General features: G+C 41.9%; 1 protein-coding gene across 1 annotated transcript in view; it reads right to left on the reverse strand.

Moving 5' to 3' along the window:
- Window positions 1–23,477: 23,477 nt before the first annotated feature.
- Window positions 23,478–27,161, reverse strand: part of ZPLD1 (zona pellucida like domain containing 1) — a 50,273-nt gene continuing 46,589 nt past the window's right edge. The window contains exons 12-13 of the mRNA XM_066340691.1: window positions 26,904–26,933; window positions 23,478–25,034 (exon numbers count right to left, since the gene is read on the reverse strand). Of these exons, the coding sequence (XP_066196788.1) occupies window positions 24,859–25,034; window positions 26,904–26,933 (206 nt within the window). The 3' untranslated portion in view covers window positions 23,478–24,858. The remainder of the gene's footprint in view (window positions 25,035–26,903; window positions 26,934–27,161) is intronic.

Here is a 27,161-nt window from a genome sequence, read left to right on the forward strand (position 1 = left end):
TCCTCCTCCCCACATGCTTTCTAGCACCTTTGTCCCTTGTCCGCTGTCCTGGTTTGTAGTACAGGATGTATTCTATCACCATCTCCATGACCTGATGAATCCAATTGTTGGAGCAGTGTCTTCCCAGGCCCCCTCCCTCTGGGGTGCCTTCTGTTCATGGCCCATCAATGCCTTGCCATGACTCACAGATAACTCCCTCCAGGAGCTATCTCTCTTTAATGGGCCGTCAAGGAGCCCCTGTGTGACACATCCCACTGTGAGATGCTCCGCCCAGGGGGAGGAGCCAAGCATTCTCACCTGGATATAAGCAGGGATTTGAGACAGTAGAAGCAGCCCTCACCCACTGGATTCCCCGAGGACCAGAGCTCCCAGACCTTTCTATGGGATCACTGCTTCAGGAAGACCACCTCACCTGGACTGCTTCCATCACTCTGCTCAGCTTGTATTCTGACTCAGCAGTCTTTTTGCATTATTGCATTTATTTTATTTTACCTTTTTTTCCCTTTTCTTCTCATTAAATTGTATTTCTGACTTGGAGCCTCTCAGTTGTTTTATTTTCAAGCCACTACATCCGCAAGGCACTAACTTCCCTTTTCCCTGCCAAAGTAGTCCTCATCCAGTTCCGCTATCCTGAAAGAAAGCTGATAAAAACTGGTTTTGCAGCAAGGACCACCTCATTTCCCAGATGCCCCAATGTCAAGTCAGCTTCTAAAACAAGATATTACTGCTGAGGCCCAGCTGAAAATTTTATGTGTTTTGCCATGACACTGTGCTTGGTGACCCAGTGCTTCAGAGAATTATACTTGCATTGTTGTACCCCAAAACTGTCCTCTGGCGTGATGACTGATCACATCTGAACTGCAAGGAGGAGTGTGAGCTTCTACACACTGAACCCTGGTGACTGGTGCTCCCCGACTTTCACAGCTGGCTTTTAATCTCTCTGTAGCTGGGACTCCACAAGGCACATGATGTCTCCAAGCTGTGTTTGAGAAAAAACAGACTCAAGAGACCTTTAGGTGGAAAGCACCATCATGTGACAACCTCTGGTTCAGCCAGAGGACCAAGAGCTGAGGCTCTATTTTGCTGTTCTTACCAGAGATAAAGCAGCAGTTCAGGTGCTAACACGTGCAGTCAGACAACTTTGATTCTCAGAGTGATCAAAGTGGTCATCACTCTTCGCTAATAGCAAATATTTTTCTTCTTACATTCAGTACAGATTAAACTTCACATTTCCCAAGAATAAATCCATAAATTCAGTTCCCAAAGCTCAGACAAGCATTGCTTTTTAGAAACAAGCACATGTTCTTAATATTAATTTAAAGTAAATAGGTCTTGGTACATGCTTAGCTTCTACCTTATGGTAACTGTGTCCATAAAGCAAGGCTTCTTTTAGAATCTGTAAGTAAAACTTGTTTCAAAAGGATTCCCAGAGCAAAGAAAAAGGAAAAAAACAAACAAAAACCCAGTCAGTTTCACAAGGAAAAAGGAAAGTTAAACTCACAGTGTTAGGATGGCAGCTAATGCATAAGGATTGTAAAGCCACTGTACACTGGTGTGGTGCCTTTATGACAAAAGTCAGAGAGTTTCTTTCAAAACTATGTTTCAGAATAAATATACACAAGGAAAAAGAAATGGTTGGTAGCCAATATTTTTGGAGTGAACTCACTTAACCAGGTGATAAAAAACACGGTTTGATTCTGCTCTCAACATGTCTTTCCAACTGTGTGTTTCCATAATTTTCACTAGTTTTCCCCTTGGTATGCAAAAAGATAAACTCTAACAAGTTACCATCTATTTAATTGTTTTCCATTTCTCACAAGGTCTCTCTTAGGAATGACATAAGAATGTTCATTCAGTCACAAACACAAGGCAGTAACTTTTATCTCAATCCCAACCCAGAGAACATCCAAGATTTAAACGGAGATGGAAGATTTGTTTAATTTCCAGAGGCATTTCTGAATTTTTACATTAGACACAACCTCACCAAGTGAAGACAATGTCACTTCAGGAGGAGTAACTGGATTGCCCTTGCTGAATTGGTTTTGACTCAATCAGGTCTTAAGGTGATGTACTGCTTCAAATTACGTAAGTGTTTTTATCTAAGAAATATACTGAACAAAGCATGTGTGAAGTCCTTCACAATAATGGACCCTACACAGTGCTAAAGAAAAGCTAAATTTGAGCCAGGACGCAGAGGCTGAGAGACCAGAAATGCAATTTGCATTGCTTTGCAGCAGGTTCAAGGCCAAACTGTGCTCCATGCACCCTTTACCAGGTGTTGTACCACAGACATGTGCATAGCAGTTAAGCAGTGTTCTGCTGGATATGGAGAACAGCTTGTGCTGCATAATGAAAGACAATGGAGAGTCAGCTCAGAGAGGAAATAAAAACCTATTAGATTGTCTGTTTCGTCCCTTTACCACTATACGACTTCACTGTATAATAATTTCTTACCATTTATTTTATTCTGGTTTCAAGTGCCTGGGGTGAAGAAGCTTCCCCTGAGATATTATTCACAGCTTGATAGATCTCAGCATGTGGAAGTCTTTCCTAATACACAACACTCATGTTTCCCTTTGAAATTTCATCCCATTACTCCTGAGCACCCCCCCTAAATCAATATTTCTTTTTCCTCCTTTATTTGTCACCTTCAAGTGGCAGCAACTCACCCTTTTTGCTCCCATTTAACAATCCTGTAATATGCAAAAGGTTTAATCTATTCTAGGAGCATAGATCAACTCCTCAGCACCTCTGTTACTCTGCCTTCCCCTCACAACATTTCCTACCTGCAGCTGAGGACAGGGTAAGAGGGGCTCTGTGAGGCCGTGGATTCAGTCCTGAATCACAGCCACGGCCTTGGCTGGGCTCAGAGTACTTCACCTTACAAATGCATCCTGCTCCTTTGCACAGTGTGTAAATGCAAGGGCAGAAATCCCTGTGTAAATCCTTGACTGCAGTTTCCTTTTTAAAATGGGTATCTCTGCAATTTGGGCAGTCAAAGAACACTACCATTAGGAATGAAATCCACTTTCTCTTCCCGTGCATTTTGCTCAAAAGCTGGCAGGTGGCAGTGCATCTTTAGGAATTAGCCATAGAAACATGGCCACTGCAGTTGTCATTTATCGTTTGTTTGTTTTCAGTTGGGGGGGTCATCTTTTTTTCTTTTCTCCTTCCTCTTTCACTTCACATTTCTTCTTTTTCATATTTAGTTTGCTTCCTATCTCAAATAATTGTTCTCCCCATCCCTGCTTGGAAATGATTCAATACAATGTGTTTCACGTCCTCTCTCTGTGTGTTCAGGTATGATGACATTTTTGGTTTATTCCTAAAGGTCCTCTATTCTCATGGACATTCAAAAAAGTTAACCTGCCAGGTCAGTAAGAGAGACACTGGAATGAATCAAGCTGTTTTGGGCAAAAGCTGGAAGGCAAAGAAAATCTGAAATAACAATCTTGCTGATGCAAAGGATATCAGCCAGCCAGCTCAGTGTGCCATGAAAATATGCATTGCTGGTCTTTGATAAAAGAGCAAAAACTTATCTGGTTTCTTCAGGAAGCCCAGATGTGACTGAAAACACTGCAGGAGAGGAGAAAAAAGCAACACTGATAGCATTTGTGTGTTGTCTCACCTCAGGCAGAGAGGCCCTTTGTGCTCCAGGTGACGGTAAAGAACGGTGGGACATTCCAGCAGCATCTCCTGCATCATAGACCACTCCCATGTTCCACAGGCTCTGTTCCTGGGCCCCAGTGCTGGATGGTGGGATCAAGAAGAGCTCCTCAGACTATGACCTGAAAGGCACTGTGTGGACAGGGCTGTAGAGCAGGGACACTCCTGCTGCCCTCAATCCAGCCCAGGGGGGCAGGGGGAAAGCAGTGCACTGAGCAGATGCTCAGATGTTTCAGATGCTGCCCCCAGCTCATGTGACTGTACTGAGTTCCAAGAAACTCCCTTTTCAGGTTTAAATCACCTTGCTCTTCATCTTCCCCCTCCTGGTTTAGTGCACAGAGCAACAGCTCCAGCACTGGGCTGGCCCCTAGAGCTAAGAGCAGAAAGATGTGAGGCAGCAGTTTTGGGACAAGACAACACGAGGGTGACTTTCTGGCAATGGAGGAAGCCAGTAGGATCATGCCCAAACAGGAAAATGCTGGAAGAAAGTGAGGCACAAACAAGAGAAAAAGCATACAACTACATGGCAAGAGCAGAGGCATGTCCAGAAGGAGAGGTGAGATCAGAAATTCCTGAGAAAGATGTCAGTCCCCTTCCCCTGACATCTGAATGTCAGACACACGGGCAGACAAGTTAGCACTGCTGGAAATAGCAGCCTAGTGGGGAGGAAGAAGGCAGGACACTCCTGAGGCAGCCCTGTCCTGCAGGCAGTCTCTTCCCATCTCTCATCTGCACAGCCTTTTGCTGAAAGAGAGATTCACAGGGGTCACTCTGGCCTCCAACCCCACAGAAGCCAAACCCCTTGTTTTTCAGGAATGTCACCAGCACTGGCCTAGCCCCATCACCTGTCTTTCCAGACAGAGCTCTTTCCTCGCCATACTCAGGGCAGGAGTGCAGACTGGCTGGCTTCAGGAGCAGAGACAGTCCCCACTGACCCCCTCACCCCAGTCACAACCCTCCCAAAGCTGCTGCCATCCTGCCAGCGCTGCAGACTTCTTTTTACTCCTACCAAACTCCAACAAAAGCAAACCATTGTCACACCACTGTGTCATCTCGTGACCAAACCCTCCCAGCCCTGAGGGAGCCCCATGGCTCCCCATCCTGCCCCACAGCCCTCTCACCCCAGACCCCAGAGGGACCACTGCCAGCTGCACTGCTCCTAGCCCACCACTGCCAAGTTGAGCTCTGCCCAGCCTGCCAAAACGCCTTCAGCCTCCTCCAGCCACAAAAATTACTGTGGCCATTTATTTTTACTGGTTTTAGGTTTATTAGGTAATTGTTGCTGCCTCTTGGTTATGGCTGTGGAAGACCTTTACCCTTCAACTCTTCAATCTTTGCACTGTGATGCAGACTCACATTTCAGCGCTTTAAGTTATGGGCCATTATCTTATTCCCTGGTTCCTTATTATGGTACTGATCCAAAATCAACGGAGGCTTTCCTCTGGCTTCAGCACTTTCTGGATCAGCCTGATAGCCCTGGCACAGCAGCAGCTGGCACATTGATGGCTGTTTTGAGAGCTGGTATCCAAAGAGAGATGAGAAGAAAATGGCCAATAATATTTGGAGGCAAGGGCAGGATGTTACTGAAGAGACTGGCAGTGGGCATTTAGACAGCATCATGAGGTGGAAAGCAACTGCTCCCTGAAGTGGTTCAGAAATCCCTTGCAAGGAGATGCAAGGCTAAAAATATGCTCAGCTTGGCTGAATAAGCACCCAAGTGACAGACCAGGTAAGAACAGAAGGAGAAATGCAATCAAATTTTAGACCAAACACCAAGAAAAAAGTCCCCAGACAGACCTCTGTTTAGCTTCTGGAATACCCTCCAACAGAAAACAATGCCAAGCTATCAAATGGTGTATTTAAATGCAGATTTGACAAAGCACCAATAAATACCCTATTGAGAACAATCTTACAGTGACAAAAGCTATGGATGCTTTTGCAGAGGCTTTTTTCAGCATTAGGCTATGTGATTTTTAGGATACTAACTGGAAAAATGACAATCCTTCCCTCCTTTGAGATAAAAACCAAAGGAGCCGTGCCAAATTACTGTACCATATATGCAAGTGCCTGAATGCAAATTATGTTGTTATCCTTGTGTATACTCCCAAGGAGCCATAGCATCTTTTAAACCCTTTCTTCTTCACATACAGTGGATGCAGCCATCCGTGACAAATTTGTGTTTTCTTTTCTGAGAAGTAATATACTGTATTCCTCAGTGGCAGAGAAGTGAATGGAGCTGCCATGTACAAAATTTAAATGTTTACACCCAGAGGGCAATTAAGTCAGTTTTATATGATAATGTTATAAATGAAATGCTAATAAGTACTGTAAATGGCCATGTAATCACATCCCATCATTTGCCAATTATTAACGGGGTGGGGGAAGAGCTGAAAGCCATCAGTAGAACTGAAGAAGACATACTACTTTAAATGAGAAAAAGCAGGTACTATGTGATGCACAGCCCTGACAGAGGCATTTTTATAACAGAAATTCAAATTTCTAAGCAATGCCTGATTTTGTCTGGTGTTATCATTTCAGCAGTAGTAATAATTTGCTCTGACACTGGCATTTTGTTACAAGTATTGCCAAGGGATTTATAGAGATGAAAATCTGTATTTCAAAGGAAGTGGAGTGCACACCTACTTCAGGAGCTGCACAGTGCCCAGGGGTGGCTTTGCCTGGGCTCCAAGGCTGTAGTACAACATTGTGCTCTGGAAAACTGTTCAGATGCTTTATTGTTCACCTATGTCCCAGTGAGAAGTCCTTAAACAGAACTCATTAGCTCTACCCCTCTGCCAAAATGGTTTCTGGACAATCCCCATTTCTAGCACCTTCAGAGACAATTTTAGCCAGCCCTCAACAGACTAAGCAGGAATTTACTTTCAGTAAGGGCTGAGTCCTGAATGTGAGGGGATGTCAGTAAAACTTTCCTGAACGTCATAGATTGAAGGAACTCAGGCTGTGAACTACTTGGCACATAAAATCTTAAAGACACTGGACTCTGGTCCCAGAAGATCCATCTCATGGAAGAGGGTTTGAAACTCATATCAAACTACTGGAAACTACTGTTGACTCCATTACACACATGACTGAACAGAAAAAGCTCACAAAGACCTCTTCTCAAACCAAGCCTTCTCCCAAAGACTCACGTGGGACCCAGAATTCTGCTCACAGCAGTCAGACGCCACAAAAGCAGCTCATCAGTTTGATGACTGAAGGTCAGAATTTCATCTGTTTCAATGTTTTCCTGGACAGTCTCCCTGGGAGACAATGGGAAGGGAAATTGCTGGGTAACTGAAATGAGAAAAACATAATCAAGATTCACCAAACTAACAATTGAATGAATATACTTCACCGTAACTATTACACCATGAGGCCTTAAGTAGAATAGAAGGTTCCTTGTCTCAGACTTAGGCTTCTCCTATATGAAGGCACCATTCCCCAGAGCAAAGAAACCAGCAGAATGCTGAGGAAAACCCATTCACACTGACACAGGCTTCTTTGGTTCCACAATAGTAGCACACACCCACTTTACACCAAAAATTCAGATTCAAGCGCTTAAGTGTCAAGTCTTTTTGCTAAAGCAGCAGAATCATTGCCTTTTCATCATAAGGGAAGTGTGTCAGGAGCTTTAAGTCTGTAATGCCTTCTTCAAGCCATGAAAAGCCACATCAGATATCAGAAGCAAAACATTTAAATGTAATACCTCTGACATTCATGCTTTCAGCCTTTGAGCCCTTAGAAATCACATTTTCAAAATCCTATCTACCACTAAAAGAGATCAGGAACTTTCTAAACAAAGCCTGAGAATCTCACTTAACCATGCAACTCCAGAAAATGAAACTTTTTTTACAGAAAAAGGAATCAATGGGCATCCAGCAACACAGAGCTGGCCAGACTGTCCCTAGGTAAAGACTAGGAATGAACAGGGAGACTCATGTTCAGAGCCGCCCCAGAGGACAGCGAGTGAAACAGGAATTACAGCACTATCCAAAGAACTATACCAATTTTATAGACTTACGCTATTTCACAACATAAAAGGCCTTCAGACACTCAAGAGAGTTTTGTATCTGAGAACCTAGGACAGGATGACAAAACTCACAATACTACCACGTTATATTTCTCAGTCTGAGCTAAACTGCGGTGCTTCTGACTGGGCTTTGCAGGTCAGACCCTGATTTTTCTACATCCTCTCCTTTAATGGGTATTGATCATAAGCACTGGCCAGAAGACTGCAATAAACATGCATAATAAACAAATATAACTACTGCGTAGGAGAAAATGACTTGACATTGATGGTAATTAGTGGGAAATTTCCACGCTTATATTTGGTTTTAATCAAGACCGTGAGACATTTTTTGTTCTTATTGTGACAGATGAAGCATGACAGACAAAGCAAGCCATGAGCTTCACCTCTGACTCGGTGTAAGAAAAGATGAGATTTCATTTATTATGAGATTTCTGCAGAATACAATTTGCTCTGCAGAGCACAATTTTGTATTTTGTACAACTCAGCAGCTTTGGAGAGTAAGGTACCAAAGGTTCTAAAAAAATCACAGGAAATATAAAGCACGACAGAAGGCTAGTTCTGCCTGCACGACAACATCTAGTAGGACATTAGTACACACAAAGCCTCACTTATTATTTAGCAGTGAAGTAACCAATTCTGCAGCCTTTGCTGTCTGGATGAGTACTAAAAGAGTGAGCAGACCCCTGGCAACATCACCCAAAGCCTGAGGTTGATTTTGAATGTCACCAGCCCTATGAGTGGGGTAAAGTCAGGGGGAAGGTTTAAAGTTGGCTTTTTGCCTGCACGTGTGCAGGATGCCTGGGCACTGTGCTGGCTCTGCTCAGAGTCTTCCTCACACTGACAGGCTGTAGTTTGAGCACACATTTGATCCTTGGAGTCTGCCTTCAACTGCATAAGGGAAAACACTTCTCTCTCCTGAACTCCAGTAATGTAAATGAACTCAAATCTACGAGTACCACTGGAAGGACCACAAGGACTATGTTGAGGTTTTGATTTTCCTTCCAGTTCTCCTCAGCCTGCTCTTCTCCCCATAGAGAGTAAAATAAAAAAAAAAAATTAAAAAATTGGAAAGCTCAGACAAGCATTTAAAAGAGCAGCACCATGTTCATCATCCTTCTATTCATGACCAAGCCAGAAACCAGGACCCATCCATACACTCAACATGCTTTCCACTGACATATTTTGCTTATCTTTATGGCCCAAACTCTGGCCATACTTGTCATGAGGAGCACCATCCTCCACACACAGCCCAGGCTTCTTTAGCTGAGTGCTCCTGGCTGGAGAGGAGCAGCTTTTTTGGAAGGCACTACCTCAATGTTTTCCCTCAGGGCAACTACCAGAAAAGAGCAAGACTGCCAAGGAGAGGAGCACCAGCACACACATCTACACCTCACCATAGCCTGCAGAAATGCCCTGACAGCCAGGAGCTGATGGATTCCCCTGGAGGACTGCCTGCAGTGGGCACAGTAGGGAAAGGTACAGGACAAGGAACTGCAGTGTGTTTGGTCTATTGTGTTTAAAGCATTCTGAAGGTGAAAACCATGAACTGGAAATGGGAATTAGCAGTACCAAAGCTTTCCTTGCACCATGTTTGCTCACTTTGCATTCAGGAGCAGCTTTTTAAATCCTTTCTCCCTCTGGAAAAAGAACTCCACACAGAGGAATTAAAAGAAATCCCTGGCATTTCTCAAACAGTGTCGAGGACCCGTGTTAGACTTGGTGATCGTCTTCCAACTCTGATGATTCTGTGATTACTCTGCCAACATGTGAACCTGTTTGCTACTTGAAACTTTCTGATTTATTGCATGAAACACTAGTCAAGTTACAGAAGGAAACAAATCCCTAGGAGTTGACTGGAGCCGTGCATATTAGGGGAGAAAAAGAAACAACGAACAACATGAAACAGGGAAGCCATAAATCCAGCACGGATATTAAACAATTGATTTTCTTAAGCAACAATAGACAAATGGGAAGAAATTTTAAACAGGTGAAAGAGATGATGAAGATGGGTTTATGGAGTTAGGAAGCATGGCTTAGCACCTCTCTTGCAGATGGGAAAACTAAAATATTATATAAGATTTATGTAAAAGGCATTCATGTCTAAATATGATTCACAAATTAAGCATGACTTGCAAGATGAGAGACTCCCCTTTCACCAGTTTCCCTTTCCCATGGTGAGGAAGGATCTTGAATGCTGAATTCAATGACATTACTTAAACCAACAGTGCAGGGATGGGACAAGGATCTAGCTCCATGTTCAGGAGAGAGTTTTCTGGAACATTAGCTGCAAGTAAAAAGAAATAAAAGTCACAACATTTAGTTTTACTCACAAAAGGATGTAAGTATGTCTCAGTATGCCCAAGGAACAGAACTGTTGCACAGATAAATGCTATTTCTACATATTGCTATTTCTTTCCAAAATGCACATTTTTCATGGAACAATGAGGAATAGCAAGATATGCATAATATGCATTAAATGCATAAGAGGTTCACATTTTCAGTGGTTGAAAAGCCTTTCTAAACTACCTTAATTTCTCCTGAAAACATTTCTGGAATAACTAAAAAATATTCCATGGAATCAGAATACATCTACATGCTTGTAATGCAATCTGCTCTAGGTGTAAGTGTCAGAAGGAGTTGTAAGGTGAGCAATTATAACTGAGCTCCACATAGCCAGTGGCATAAGTACAAAAAAATATGCAAGACTACAGGGGTTTAGAGTGAAAGGAGAAATATATTGTTTTTATTAAAATGCATTAGGATCTCATTTGTCTAATTCCCAGTTTAATGATACAGCCTCTTAGCAGAAAAATAGCTTTGCCATTAGTTAACTTGATTGTGTTGAGGGGGGACCTTTTTTGTAAATAGAAGAGCTTTAACATCAAATTGATTTTTCTCTCTTTTCAAATGAAAAAGCACAAGCAGAAAGATCTTTTTTGAGGATGTGTTTTTACTGGGGAGAGACGTTTTTGTCCGTTTTCTTTTGGGAAAAGATTTTGTGGAATGGATCATCACTAATCTAAGTTACTTCTAATTGTAGCAGCCTATTTTCACTAAATTATTCCTGAGTGAAATGTAATTTCAATGGAAATGCCTCATTTATTCCTATTGATTTGAAAAACAGCCAGAAGATCATTGTTCTGAACCTTTTGCAAATTTGTTACTTTACATAGCAGTAAATTATTGATGTAAACAGCCTCAATATTAACCAACTAGAAAGTTAACTCTAGGAAGGTCTATTAAGAATTACTTGACCAAAAAAAAAAAATAATTAAGTTGGGAGAGTCAAGATACTATATACTTATCTCTTCCTTTTTTAATTTCTCCACAAACTATTTCATATATTATTTCTCTGTTTTGTCAGGTTTAAGAGGAACAAGTACTAGAACCCAGTTTCCATCTAAAAATCAAGAAACTTATTTGAAACTATCAATAGAGGTTCATAGATCCATCTTTACTCAGGGTTTGAAGAAGCAGGGAAGGCATAATGATTACAAGAGAAGTAAAGAAAATTAGGGAGTGGGTTGATGCTGTGAGGATGGGAGGGTAATGCAGGGAGTAGTGAGAGCAGCTTTTCCAAATCAGAGGCAGAAGATGGAGGTGACCAAGCACTGTGAGCAGGATCAACATGCCAAGCCAGAGACACACACAAACTGCCACCACCCCTACACCCTGCTCCAAGGAGAACTTCACTTGCTGTACTGTGGCAGCACTTCTCACATTTTGTAATATCAGTCAGGGCTCACTTTCTGCACCATTTAACTCATTGCAGACTCACTCGTTGGAAAAATCTTTATATTTTGCACATGTTTAGTTAGATACAAAGGGGCAGAAATGAGATTAAAATTCCCACCAAGCAAATGTTTTTGCAAGATGCAGCTGTTCAGAAGCACAACCCATTGTGGAGCTTCTTATCAAGCTGTTACAAGAAGCAGGTCACTGCAGCTTCAGCTATTCAAATGTCACTCTTTCCTTCCAAGAATCAGTCACTGCTAAGTCTTGGCCAATAAAAGGCAAATCTCCAGCAAGGGAAAATTAAAAAAAAAAAAAAAAAAAAAAAATCAGAGAGAATAATTTCCTATAACAGCAATGGCAACTCATGAAATGGGTTTGAATCTGCTGTCAGAAATTGCTGTAAAAAGTCAAAGGAGTGTAACTGGCAAGACATCTGTCTTCAAATGATACTTCAGAGTTTCTCATACATCATTTAACATTGAGGGAGTTTTATTGGCTTGAGCAACCTATCCCTAAGATTTTTTTTTTCCTTTTTGTTGTACAATATCCTCTAGGTTTGTTTCTAGACATAGATTGCTATTGTGCTGAGGCTTTTTGTTCTCCTTTATTTCACCCCTCACTGTCTCACAAATAAACTATATTCCTGTCTTCTCCAATGTGGAGAGGGAGGTTGCTGCCTGCTTTGTGGAGAACATCTGATGATATTAACAGGTCTCCTCTGCACACTGGTTCCCTCCTGCCATTCTCACACAGGACATCAAGAATATGGGAAAAATGTGAAATGCAGTGGGCTCACATGTGTCATCCTTTCTAGCTAGGGCAGACTAACACCAGAAACCAAACCAAACTAGAGACTATTACCCAAAGTCCTGAGGCTTTCTGCTTGTGTTCTGAGGAGCTCAGGGTTTAGCAGTTACTGACTCTGTGTAGTGATGAGTCAGTACTGAGAATTTCTTTGCTACAGCTGTACCTGACACAGGGTGCTCAACTTTCTGTGAGTTGATGCTCTGTGTCAGGGCAGTAACACTTTTCTTTATCAGCTGAAACTTCATCACTCTTCTGCTTCAAGTTTCTGCTCATTCTGGAGGTGCTCTACAGAACACGAGAGACTTGCAGGTTAAAGAGACCAAAGGTAATCTGGGTGGCCCTGAAATCAGTAAATACAAGAGGCAATAAAAAGGAATGCTCTTCTTTCCTTTTCATGTTATCATTGCTTGGCAATGAACTATCTTCCCTATTTCCTCTAAAGTTGAGGGATCTTGGTGGTTATTAAAAAATTTGAAAGATCAGGCCAGTGGCAAGCAAGACTCCTTAAATCTGATCTACAAAGAGTTAACTGAACTTTTGAATGGATACAGAAGTACTAGCTGTTTAAAATGTCAGAACTTTCTTTAACTCTTTTGATACTTTCACACATCCTGAGCTCCAAGAGAACAAATCAGAGAAAAGCAGAGGCAAAAGGTATTTACAGGAATTCCATCTGAAACAGAATGGTCAATGAGCTCCTGATCTGTTAGGCTTCCAGCAGTTTTGGTTTTAACCTACAGCAGAGCAGCAACCTTCAAGAACACCAAGGCAATGGTGGTGCTGCATCCCTCTCACACTCAGGTAGGATCTTACCTGAAAATCCATGGCTGGCCTGAGTTCCAGAAGAGGGCTTCTAGGAAGGTCCACCTGCTTCACTGTGGAACAAGCACAGGACTTTGCCTTGGCCTATAGGGATATTGTAAAGCATGAAATTACAGCCTTTCAATCTATCCATGCAGATGAGAGTGCCGAGCACTGCTTGGGCCTCTCTGCCCTGGAACATCTTCAGGACCACACAAACCTTCTCTGTGGTGCACCATTCATTTACTGCCCCCACCTGCTCCATGCAGAGGGGAGCCGAGCCCTCAGGATTCTGACTAGGATGTCACTTACAGGTATTTGACAATTGTTCTCAACAACTCCAGGTCCAGCAGGGGCTTTTCTGCCTTTCCCCAGAGCCAGGGGATCCCCACCTTGAAAGCAGCTTACTCCAGGGCTAATTTTGGAAGGACAGATCTTAACATGAAGACGATCTTGCTACAGACACGTAAGGATTTTTGTTCAAAACAGTGCTGTACTCTTCAAAACTGCAAGCTGCTTCTTAAGTTCATCTCTTTTTGTGCAAAACCAACACACATTTCTACAGAGAATATTTTTTTTTTAATATAGGAGAACAAATATCTATTTGCATTTTCACCTGGCTTTTTAATTGCTCAGTCAGTACTCCTGAAAAACCCAACTTATTCCTTCCTGCTTCCAAGGAGTTTATTGCACATGCAAAGGGCATCTGTATGGCTTTTGCCCATGAAAAAAAAAAAAAAAAAGGCACTAGACAATAAGAAAAAACAATCTCCTCATATTGCAGTACAACAACAACAAAGTCAAGCGTTATGAAAGCAAAACATGATATTACTCCTCAGCACAAAGTCATTTTCTCAGAACTCATCTGGGTGATGTGAAATGGCCTCGTACAGTACTGTAATGATTGACAGACTTGATATAAAATATCAAGATAGGTAATATGAGCTGCAGGGCTCTGATTTCTGCCACCATTCGTGGGATGACCCAGCAGCAATAGGAAAGAGGTATTGAGCTGTCACCAGAAGCCACAGGACAGAAGCTTCCCATCTCTCAGAAGAGGGCAAAAGATAGTCACGAATTTCAGTTCATTATATACAGGTATATAAAATCCTGGTAAATACCATATATTTATATTTTCAAATGCTGATCTTTATAATCACTGTGTGCCTTCTCTCTACTGGTAAATACAGAGTGTGACAACTGCAAGAGAAGTATTTTTCCCAAATCTATTCCAAGAAACCCTCTGGTATCGCTGGTGCTATCAGCAGTGTTTCTCTGGGCACGTTCTCATCTTACATGACCATCACAGACACTACAGCATTAAGTGTCCTAACCTGAATGGTTCCCATTGGCTCCTCAGTAAATTTACTGACATTACCATAAACTGAGAGCAGCTGCTCATCAGTCCCTCATGCTGCCTTGACTGACTTGGAAATGTGCTAGTTCAAAAACAAAACCTGATCATATCTCTGCATCTATCACACTATTTTCTTATTTTCCAGTGTGATTCCTTAATCCCTGGTCAGTAAAACAACCTTCAAAGCATTTCTGTCCAGGGCTATACTCCATCTAGCTGATGTGTTCATACAGGGAAGGTGCTGCAATACATCCCTAAAACATTTCTAGTCTGGATTTAAGGAACTGATTCAGGCTTGACACATTTTCATTGTTCACCTGCAAAACTTCTTTCATACTTGCTTCTTCATCTTAATTCTGCCTGCTTCCTGCTTTTCCATCGTTATCCAGTGTTAAACATTGGGATAAAAATAAAGATGCTCTACAACATACATAGGTGTTTTTTCAGTATAGCAGGAGATGGGCACTCTGCACTCCAAAAAGCCAGCAGTTGTCCCCCCAGTGCTCCAGGAGGAAGTTACACCCTAATCTGGGCATGGATCTGTGTTTTACTTATCTTTAGGTATTTATCTTCTGGTAGCTGCCCCACATCAGCTGTTTTACCCAGCCCAAAGAGCAGATGAAAGCTGCCCAGGTACCATAACATAGTTCACAAACCACAGCTTTGTACCTCAGCTTTCCTCCCAGTCACTTGCTCAAGACAGATGCTACAATATCAACAAATAATCCCTCATCTGAGGACTGTACAGGCTTGTCTCAACAGAATGGGACCCAGAACACTACCAGATGCCAGATCTCATTGTTGAGGAAATGGACAAGTCCCAGATGACTTTATGTTCACATTCTTCTTGTTTGGATATCAACCAAACCTGCACAATACCACCATGTCCAAACACCTTCTTGCCACCTCAAAATCACAGCTGCCAACTGGATTTATTTTCATTCACCACGACTCTCTGGGCCTCAACATCCAGCCAGATTTTTACCCAGTTAAGAGCACTCCCATCCAAGCCATGAGCCGTCAGTTCCTCCAGGAGAGTTCTGTGGAAGGCAGTGTCAAATGCCTTACTGAAGTCTAGACAGACAACACTCACAGCCTTTCCCTCATCAGGAAATGTCATTTTGTCATGGAAGGAGATCAGGTTGGTCAAACAGGACACGTGATGCTGAGAGGTCTCACAGGAACATCTATCCATTTCCTCAGTTTTACAGGGCCATAGCTCTTCAGAAGAATGAATGGTAACAACTTGTTTTATAAGGTCTCCTCACAACCTTCACAGTTCATGTGTTCTTTCTACATTACTATCCCACATTATGTTTCACTGGAAGAAACCCTGATGAGCCAAGTCACACAGTTACAATTAAAAGCAAATAAAGCATTCTCTATAGCCCAGGAAGACAGAGGAGCTATTTCATCCAAGATGGAAAGATATACAGAATTTTTTCTTTTTCAAATAAAAGCCTACATAAAGGCTACTTTGCTAACCCTGACTTTCATTGCTATTCCTCAGCAAATACTTAACCGAAGGTATCTTGCATAAATCAACTGAGAAATAAATTCAGATTGTTTTTTATTATTTTCCTCTTTAGATATCTTTTCTATTGTCCCTTGTAGCTTTAAAAAGAACAGAGAAACAGAAGTATTATTACTGTAAAAGATACCAATATGTTACAGCAGAAGTCAGAGGGTGAAGGAATATTCCAACAGTGCCAAGGAAGGGATTGAAAAATTACTATTAGGGAAGGAAAGTTTTCAGAGAGCTTCTGAGATTGGGAAACCAAAATTTCAAAGGAAAGGAAACCATGTACAGAAGTAAAAAAAAAAAAAAAAAAATTAGGAAAAGGAAGCATGCAGCTTACACCACAAAATTTACACCTCTCTGTAAAATACACTCATGTCACAGAATCATAGACTTATTTACCAGTGTGACTCCTTAATCCCTGGTCAGTAAAACAACCTTCAAAGCATTTCTGTCCAGGGCTATACTCCATCTAGCTGATGTGTTCATACAGGGAAGGTGCTGCAATACATCCCTAAAACATTTCTAGGCTGGGTAAGGCTGAAAGAGACCACAGTGAATCATCTGGTCCAGCCTCCCTGCTCAAGCAGAGTCATCCCAGAGCACGTGGCACAGGGTTGTGTCCACATGGGTCTGGAACATTTCCAGTGAGGAAGACCCCACAGCCTCTCTGGCCAGTCTGTTCCAATGCTCAGTCACTGTACAGTAGAGAAATTCTTCCCCATATTCAGGCAGAACTTCCGTGCTTCAATTTCTGCTCCTTGCCTCTTGTCCCGTTTCTTGGCATCACCAAGAGGAGCCTGGATCCCTCCTCCTGACGCTCTTCAGGTCCTTGTAGGTACTGACAAGATCCCCTCTCAGCAATCTCTTCTCAAGGCTGGACAGGCCCAGCTGCCTCAGCCTTTCCTTGTAAGAGAGATGCTCCAGTCCATTATTCATTTTCACTGTCCTCCACTGGACCTGCTCCAGGAGCTCCATGTCTCCCTTGTCCTGAAGAGGCCAGAACTGGACACAGCACCCCAGATGTGCCTTGCTAGGGCTGAGTAGAGGGGCAGGATCTCCTCCCTCGACCTGCTGCTCTTCCTCCTGTACCCACTTCAGTGTTTCTTTCAGCAATTCAAACAGGAATTGCTTGTGAGGCAACTCTGTGAGAGGCCAGACTCTTTTTACCAGATTGAATCAGACACAGACACCATTAGCTATTCTATTGTATATTCACAGCCTGGTAATCATTACAAAGGTGTTCCTCACAGAGGGAAGCTGTTTCCAGACAGCAAAACAGCAACAAAATTCAGCTTCTCTACCTGCAGGCAGCCGAGGACAAGTGATCTCCATACCTACCATAAAAGGGATTATTGGTGGTTCCAACACAGCTGGAAGCAGAATTAACCCAGTCAATCATAGAAACAGAAACAAGAAGCAGGATATAGTTCTCTCTCCAGCCTTATTCCATGGCAAAACATATAAAACAATGAGATTGGCAAATAGCCTCTGTATCACCAGAGCAAATCTGTATGAATTGTAAGGAGAAAGAGCTGAGGAAGAACTTAAGAGGGATACCCTCTGAGAACACAAGTGTTTTGCTGCTTTATTTTATTTACTCTAGAATGCTCTCATGCTGTATGCAAATACATGTAAATCAGACTGTAGCAATGACATTTTTTGCACAACTACTCCAGTCCAAAACCAGAATAGACCAAAAATGCTACTGAAGCACATAGATTTCAGTTTATCTTTTAATTATGAGGCGTATTTTCCTCATGTTTTCCTTCCTCTTAATACTGTTAGATCTTCTTTCCAGTATGACAACATCAGTGGACCGTGCTCAATATATTGAGCATCAAAATTTATTTCCTTAAAGTTTACCCAGAGGAACAGTAAGTTTGACATTTACCAAAACAAGAACTCATTTTCTAGACTATTAACCACTGTATGCTTTCATTACTGTAACCAGGAGTATCCTGTGCCCTATCCCAAGTAGATGGAAATTGAAAAAGCAACAGTCACCTAAGAAGAGTTCAGTTTAACCACCTGGAGGAGGGACACTGACACTCAGAGCCAGAAACACCATGGGGTAATGCTTACCTGGCTCCCACATGGTCACAGCTTAGGGCTCAGCTGGGCTGGGCAGGCAGAAGCAGAATTGCATTGAAGGCAGGCTGGGGAAGGCATGAGGGAAGGCAGCACCCACCCCATGGGAGGAACCTGGGAGAGCACAGGGGTCACAGCCCCTGGAAGCCCTAAAGCATCAGGCTTTAGGGAATCAGAATACACACAGTGGTAGAAAACTGCACCAGGAATGATGCCAAGGATCAAGGCTTTGGCTCAGGTACCCTGGATGTCCAGCAAGAGACTGACCCAGGAGAACTGTCCAACTGGGCAAACCAGAATCAACTGAAACTTAACTTCTTTAGTAAAGGAGACAGGGCTCTGCTCATCAGCAAACTCCTTGTCAGACATTGCTTGAAACCACCCTGGTTCACTATTCACCCTGCAGCTAGCGAGCAAAACAAGGTTCCATGGAAAACGTGTGCCTTTCCAAGAAAACACACTATGCCCGAGCATAGATCCTTGGTGCTTTACTTTGTATCATTAGCTTTCTGTCAGGATTGGATTTCTGATGTAATTTCCTGATTAAAAATAAACAATACAACAACCTCTGCTGGGTTGGGACAATCATCATTGTCCCTATCACACAAGATCAGCAGAACATGAAGCTTGAACTGACAGTGACAATCTCTTCCAGCTGTGCAAATGGAGGAAGGATTTACCTCAGTGGGTTGTAGTCCCTGTCTACCTGGGTACCAGCAACAAAAGGAGTACTGTGGAGGTCTACTGGAGATTGTCCTCTTTAATACCTTTATCAATGATCTGGAGAAGGTGACAGAGCAAACTACAGTAAAATTACAGTAAAGTAGACTTTCAGATGCCACAAATTGGGATCTCCACCCAGTACTCTTTAAGGCAGGGCTGCCATTCAGAGGGACCTCACCACGCTGGAGGAATGGGCTGATGCTGTGAAATTCAACAAGTACAGCTGCAGGGTCGTGTCTCTGTGTGGCAGCAGCCCCTGCAGTGGCACAGGCTGGGGGCTGGCAGGTTGGGAGCAGCCCTGGTGAAAAGCAGAGGGGGCTCATGGTGGATGGAAGGCTGCACAGGAGCCAGCAGCAGATGCTGGCAGCAAGGCAGGTCAGCAGTGTCCTGGGCTGTATCAACAGGAGCGTGGCCAGGAGAGGGAAGGGGACTCATTTCCTCCCACTACTCAACACTTTTTACACAAACTAAATATCCTATGTCATTTTCTGATCCCCACATCAGAAGGAAAACATCAATAAACTGGAAGAAGACTGATGGAGGGCAAACAAGATAGTCAGGGGCTAGAACAGCTGCTGAGGGAATGAAGAACCTAACAGGCTTAAAAAATTTGAAGATCTGAAAAATGCTTAGAAAAGACGTCATCATAAACTATCAGCAATTTCCACTCTAAGGATTAAAATTAGGGTAGCAACTAAAACAGGACAATACTCAAAGCATATCTAAGTTTCACATTAGTAGTCAAGGCACAAGTCCCATGCACAGTTCGGGTCTGACAGACCAGAAACACTTTTAATAAGTTAAATTAACTTAGTAGTGGCTCCCATGAAGAAGTTCCTATCTGAGCACAGTACCTGTGCAGTGTTCTTGCAAGTGCTGACAAAAAAGAATTGAGAGCAGCCAAGTGCCACTGAAGCAAAACACATATTGCTGCTGTAGAAGTGATCTGTACAAGAAAGAAGCAGGTGAGTTCTTAAGTTTTCAATCTGAGCACTTATGGTCTTGGTGTATGCTTGGTATCAAAGCAGATTTCCCCAGGATGACACAGTCCTTCCTGCTTTATACCACAGACCTACATTATGCACTAACTGCCCTGGAGTGTACCAGGCCAACCACTGATGTTTAGTTGCCCCTGGACACCATTAACATTAAAAATTCCTGTCACAAAACAGATGGAATAAAGTGCTTCTCTTCCTTGTGGCCTGACATCTCGACAGCCCATTCTGCAGGGGCTGCTGCCCTCACACCTGGGGCCACAGTCCTGACACCTCCCCATCTCCCTGCCCTGCCTTCATTTGTGGAAACAAACATAATTATCCAGAAAGGGGCTTACTCAGTGATTTCCCACTAACTCACACACTTCTCTTTCTGCATTTAACCCGTGTTCCCAGCAGGGCAGGTCTGTGTGGAGCTCTCAAACCTGCTCAGAATACACACCTGCTGTCTGTGCATGGTCCTTTGTGTCATCCAATACAGACCCTACTCTGAATTTTTGCCCTAACAGTCATTTGCAATTACTCTTTGAATTAACAGGATCATTATTTTAACCTGTTAGAGGGCGGAAAGGGAAAAACACAAATCAGGAACATCTGCTGTATAAAGTAGCTTGTGATTGTATTGACTGGTCCAGTTCACTAATTCATCTTCATAAAGTTAAAAAAAAAATAGTTTAAAAAACCACATTAAAATGAGGTCTGTTCCTCAAAACAGTTGCTGAACAGAGAGATATTACTACCTGATAAAAGTAATAAAATTGCCTGAATAGAGCTTGGTTCAAGCTCAGCTTGAATCAAGAGACAAGGGATTACAGCACTGAGGAGAAAACAATCACAAGAGCAGATTCTTCTTTACCCACTCTGAAGAGTGTCTGTAATGGAAATAATTCAGCCTCCCTGTCCTGATGAGAAATAGAGTAGACTGCTGGCAGGAACACTGGACCTCTCCTGGTTCAATCTTCAGTCCAGAAAAAGGGATTGAAAACATGCTGAAGCAAAGCTATTTCTATTTTTCGTTTCATTTATGCAAAACAAGCAAGTTTGATAAACACACTTCAGAGACCTATAGTTTATACACAAGCAGTTCAGGATGTGAACAGAACATTTGATGCCTATTCAGGTGGGGACATTGAATGTCTATACCACCACCATCTTATGACCTCAAAAGAGTGAAGATTTCCCCTTTTAGCAGGGGATTGCAGCAAACATTTCAGCTATGGCTGGATGGTATTATTTGATTATAAAGACAGGGGCAGATCCTGCTTTAGCACAAAATATTTTTCAAGTTACACCCTGAAATCAAAAACGGAGGTTACAAATGTAGTAGCAGCATTTGAAATCTGGCTGGCCAGCATGTTCCTTAGTTTACGAAAAGTAGATTAGTTTATCTTCTTCACAAAGTCATTTAAGCAACTTTTCCACTGTCTATTTTCTATTTCTCTAATCTCAAGGGTGTGTTTCCTAATTGTACAAACATACCTTTTTTTAAAGACCAGGAATGAATCCTTCTAAAACTAATAACAGAAAAATGAATAAGACATTTCAAAAGAGACATTATGGCAGAGTCATGACAGCACTGAAACCATGGGTCCAGCCTGTGCAGAGCTGTCCTCTGATGTCTCTACCACATCCATCCTCTCTCTTTCATCCTGAAAGGCATGGTGGAAGGTCCAAGTGGCATTGAAACAAAACCTGGGAGTAACCTGAGGAAGGATCATTTTGCAACACTTGGAACATTTCCTAGTTCACTACAATATCCCCACCTATGTCTCCTCCAGAGGAAGAGTAGTTTAGTCAGGGCAAATTTGCTTCTTCTGGCCCATTTGTGGAGCCTAAGAGATATCAAGAGTAAGGAAAATCTGTCTGCTGAAAAAAAGTAGGAAATATGATTTACTTCTAGGTTCCTTGGCCAAGGCCTGTTTCTCAAATATCAACTGACTTTATCCCAATCACTGGTATACACAGCTCCAGTTGGATACAACATTTACCTCTTCAAAAGGGGACCTGGAAGTGTTTTCACCCCTTTATAAGTTTATTAAATGCTACTGGATTTAGAACTGAGCTTAAAATTTCAGTTTCTTTTCAGTCTGCTTCACAATCTGGGTTACAGACCTGAGAATATTTCAGTACACTGTGCTTACCTGCAGAAGCCTGACCTCTGTGCAAAAATAACATTAAAGCACACATAACAAGCACCCCTAAAAGAAGTGTTTGAGTTACCAGTGCCACTACTCTTTTAGCAATTCTGTTTCACTTAACACCTGCAAGGCACCAATTTTGTATCAAATCAAAGCTCCTTCATATAAAGTAAAAAGTGTCTTCTTAATTTCAGTGCTTCATTTAAAACTTGGTATTTCGAGTGCCCACTATATGTAATTTATATTTTCAATACATTCCCCATTCCCTCTCAGCTGATGTCCTGCCCTTCAAAAGGTAGAGTGTAACCTTTATGCACATCCACTCAACTTCTTCCTAACCTGTTCCTTGAAACTTCTGAGGTCACAAGTTATGGATTATGGTGTTCATTAGTACCTGTATTATTTCTTTTAAACAAACCAGGATGGGGACATTTTTACAAATTTAGTCGGTCTTCGCCCTCCTAGAAATATTTTGCCAGCCTGGCTCAAGTTTTCAGCTCCTCTAAAATTCATAAATCATTCTCATGTCAGAGCTGTAAATGGATAAGCCTTGGTTTAGGCATCATTTTTCATCTGTGGCTCTCCATGTTTCTTTACCAAGAAGGAACTTGTATTTATCTCTTTTAATGAATTATGGAGACAAATACATTCACAATCCATAGCAAGCTCAGTAATGACTCCTACTGATGGCTGTTGGAACTCTGTCACTCATTCAGGAGGGAGATCATCCCTTGGTACCTAGAGATTTCCACATGTGGAAAAGTTACACAAATACCTTACCTGGTTCTTCACAAAAACAGACCACTCCAGAAATTTTAACAAATAGAAGGATATAATTCTGCATATACATTACTGAGTAGCAACTCCATTTTTGTAATAGGTTACCCAGGCCTCAAAAAATCCGGTCAACAAGACTTTGTTAATTACTATGAAATACATTTCCTTATAGAAAAGCAACAAACTGTCTTCTAGAAACACAGAAAAATCAAATAGGTCAAGTATGCTATTGTATCAGCATCTTTTTTTTACTTCCAAAACCATTCACTTTCTTCTGTGGTTTTAGCCAAACTGTATGGGATTTCTGCTAGAAAAAGGGTCTCTCCCTCTCTCTAGCAGACATAAGCCTGACATTTTATAATGGCTGGTAAATTTAAATGGGCATGTTCACATTAGTAAGTATTTTTAAAAGTACTGAAGATAGCAATTAACTGCTGAAACAACTTTCTAAGGATGATAATGGCTATCTCCATCACTGGAAACTTCCAGCTAAAGCTGCTCCTTACAAAGTAGTAATTACATTAATGGGATTTTTGTGGTTGTCTTTATTAGCAAATTAAAATAGATTATCTGAATTTATTTATCCCCAGGCTGGAATATAAATCTCCAGAGTTTACCACACTCCTTTAAAGGTCAGTAAATCTATAATTATATTAATTTATCCTGTATATTGAAAGCTCTTACCAAAAGAACTTAAGAAAGCAGGTCCTGTTTTCCTCTTTGTAGAATGAGATCCCTGGAAGCATGCACAATACTAACAATTGGACAGAAGGAGTAAAACAGTTCAGACAAAGCACCCACTCTGAAATGTTTAAAATAATTTTATTAAACAATCGTGTTTTACATGTCATCAGACCTAACCCCTGAAGTGCAAAAATGTTTCTGAGGTATTAAGACTGGAGGAAAACAGGCACAGTATTGGTTGTTAGGGATACTGCCCTACAGCACAGTGGAATTTGCAAACAACAGGCCTTTATACAGCATTTGCAGGATCAGAGAAAACTGAGAACAAGACTGTATTTGTCTTTAGCCTTGAGAGCAAAAAAGCCCTGATCATTAGCCAGTTCTGTCACATCGGTGAAGACACAGACATGGTTAACACAGGAGGATGATAAATATCAATGAGGTGTTTCTAGGCCAATATGTACAGTACATAAAAAAATGAAATTTAACTGCTGTATGTGTGACCAAAATCCCAACTGTCTATCCAGTCCAGCTTAATATGTTGTGTCTGTGGTGGCCTCTCTATACCAGCATTTTTGTCTACTCTACACAGCTAACCACTGCCTTGTGCTCCTGTTTGAGGGCACCTGTCACTCACACTCACTTCAGGTAACTCTGGTTTTCATCAGATTATCTAGAGGCCACAGCACAGTCCTGCTTGTAGCCTCTTATCCTTCTAGTTCCCCTCTTCCCCTCATCTGTGCAGTGAACAAATCTAACTCACACAGAAAATCTGCTAAAGAAATAAGCACTGATTGATGACTCTTCGTGTGGGAATGAAAGCTTTATCTGAGAACTGAAAAACTCGTGGGGCAAAACTTGCCCTTAACAATTAGTGTTTCAGTGAGAGTTTTACTCAGTTGCCAAACTGCTCCAAAAAACAGTTTGCTGTGAGGGGAGCTTAGGTGATACTTGATACGTGATGTCTCCACTAGCCAATGGAAGATATATTTAAGAAAATACTTCCAAATTGCAAATAGGTAAAAGTCACTTGTTCCAAGATTCTCTTAGGTTATTTTTAGCCAAGACAGCTGAAAACAAATTCCCCCTGAGACACACTTGTTTTTTTGTGAAAAATGTAATAACAAAAAAGAATCCTTATCCTTACTAGGTGTTTATGAACTTATGAATTTTTCTGAATATGTCAGCCTTTGTATTGAAGTGGCATACTTGGAAAGGGTCCCATCTGCAGCCTCGACAGCTTTTAGACCTTACTGAGCAGATGAAGACATGAGCTCTATTGTCAGCACGTTCATGGGCAAATGTCACACAGTCTGACCGCAAACACAATTGAGATTCTCAACCTTTTCTAGGCTTGTTACCAACGCCGCTGCTGCTTGCCTACACAACATCACTAGCAAATCTACAAATACAGAATAGCTGGAACAGAAGCTGGATACCACTGGAGTGTTGCCTTAATATTACTTTTTAATGGAATCATATTTCACAGCCGAGAAAGGCAACCCCGAACAAAAAGTGCAAACAAATCATCACTTTCAGTTGAAGACTGGGTTCCGGATGCCGCTCAGGACTGAACTGCTGGGCCAGTTTCTGTGCAGGAGGGTTAGAGAACATACCAAAAAGAAAATGCTTGAAATTCCTAGGACCACAATGCCTGAAATCAGGGCACTGGTGACTGTGTTCATCTGGAAAGGAGGTCCGTTTGGGTGAACTGCAAGGAGAAGAAAAATTCTCAGGTAAGATCTGGTTTTATCTCTTGTGAGTGCCAAACATTTCTTGCCTTGACCTTCCAACATTGAATATACTGTATCATTGCAATGAAGGAACTATAACTAACTGTACCTCAGAATGAGCACCTGTCTACTTGGATAAAGCTTACCTAAGTACATTTTGAAAACAGCCATTAATTCTTTCAATATCAATCATGCTGGGAAATAAAGAAATGTGCCTTCTAAGGCATTGTCCCTCATCTGCTAGTGACTGACCTTGACCTGTGTTCTTCAAGGCAAGACTATCATTATCCAAGGACTTATCCAAGGAGGACTATCAAGGTAGATGTATAAGGATTTGTGGACTAATCAAGCTAATAAAAGGATTTCTTCCCCACTATCACTATCTACATTTCAATTCAAAGTTTATATAAATCAGCAGACATGTCTGGCACGGGATATCAGACATTCTGGAAGCTTGTTGCACACCTTCAGAAAGGGTTTCTTAATATGTTTATCAATTCTCAGGTAGAAAAGGTGACATATTTAATACATATTGCAGTTCAGCAAGCTGTTCATGGACCAGTTCTGAGAGAATGGGCCACATACATCCACAGCTGTTACTATGTTTTCCAGCAGGAGGGGATAAAATGAATATTTGCCATTACATGTGGTAGAGAGCGAGGTGAAATGACAACAATCTCCATGTGAGAAAGCAGACTGCTCCTCCCAGAAGCAGCCACCTGCCCTCAACACCATTAATCCTACCCTCCTGACCCAAGCTGAAAGGAAATCTGCAGTGTTGATGTGGTTACCCTGCCCTTCCAACACCGTGCTGCTTTCTGACCACTGCAGCAGGAACCTCACCTCACTCCATCTCTGTGCTCCCCACAGGGGCAGCAACAGGCAAAGGAAAGGCTCTGGATGGAGAGAGAAAGGAGAGGCTGCTGCTTTTGTTGGATGGGAAGGAAAGGTAGCCATTAACACAGCAAACTGTGTGCAGCAAATAAATAATTTGCTTTTTATTATTTTAATTATATCCATGGGTAGGAGCACAACAGGGAGCAATTAATTACTGGGAGGACTCTCTCTGACAGACGAGAACAGTAGCTGCTTTAATATGCTCTAAATTGAGTAAAGAAAGGAACAAACAGTGTTAGATTTCAGAGGACAGGATGGATTCCCTGTTCCACTCAGTCCTGTTATGAAGAAATACAAGGTGGAATGGCCCAATGTACCACCTGATCATCCTTTCGTGGCCATCAGCCACACCTTGTTACCAGCAGAGAACAGTAACAGATAGGCTGAAACAAGTGTTCCAAGTGCCCAAAGGAAAAGTACCCTAAAACTTAAAGAGCTGGTCTCCCCTGCAGCCTATTTCCTTCACTGCTCTAGCAGGGCACAAGTTCTGTCCAAGTTTCTCCACAGGTTCTTTGTGTGGTTAAATGCTAGGAGAACAGGAGCTGAAGCTCTGACTTTCTGGATTTGAGATGTGAACCAAGCCAGACTGCACATTAATAGCAATTTTCCTGCTCTACTTCTGTGTGGCATGGCAAATTTTCCTGCTTAAGTCTGGTTTTGCATCTGGTGGCTATAAGGTACCCTTCACCCCCATATGCTGTAGCATCAGATCTTCAATTTCATCACAGGAATTAGAAGTTTCAGTGTAGATGGTACTGGGTGCACAAATTAAACTGAGAATGCCATACTCACCAATTGCTTTCCTTTCACAGCATGTCGGTATTGACTCATTTAAGCAAAAGAAAAAAAAACAAATCCCAGTGCATAGCTATTAATCAAAAGGGTTCGTCCTCACTTCTGCTTCCCTCATAAACCCTCTCTTATGTTTCTTGGAATTCTGATTAACTTACCAAGCTGTGAATTGTTGGTTGGTGTCTCATCTATATTAAAAAAAAAAAAAAAAAAAAAAAAAAAAAAAAAAAAAAAAAAAGTTATATTTTTAAATACCTCTTCCTACCTCCTCCCCTCTTGCAACACAAAAGCAAATAGTTGTAGCTTTATCTTAAAAATACATCAAATCTACTTGCAACATTGACCAGCAGCTTTTAGCATCTCTGTTAAAATATGGACAACAACATTAATTGCATGTCATTGCTTCATTTTTAATA

This window comes from Sylvia atricapilla, chromosome 2 (assembly GCF_009819655.1).
Source record: "Sylvia atricapilla isolate bSylAtr1 chromosome 2, bSylAtr1.pri, whole genome shotgun sequence".
Taxonomy (NCBI): Eukaryota; Metazoa; Chordata; class Aves; order Passeriformes; family Sylviidae; genus Sylvia; species Sylvia atricapilla.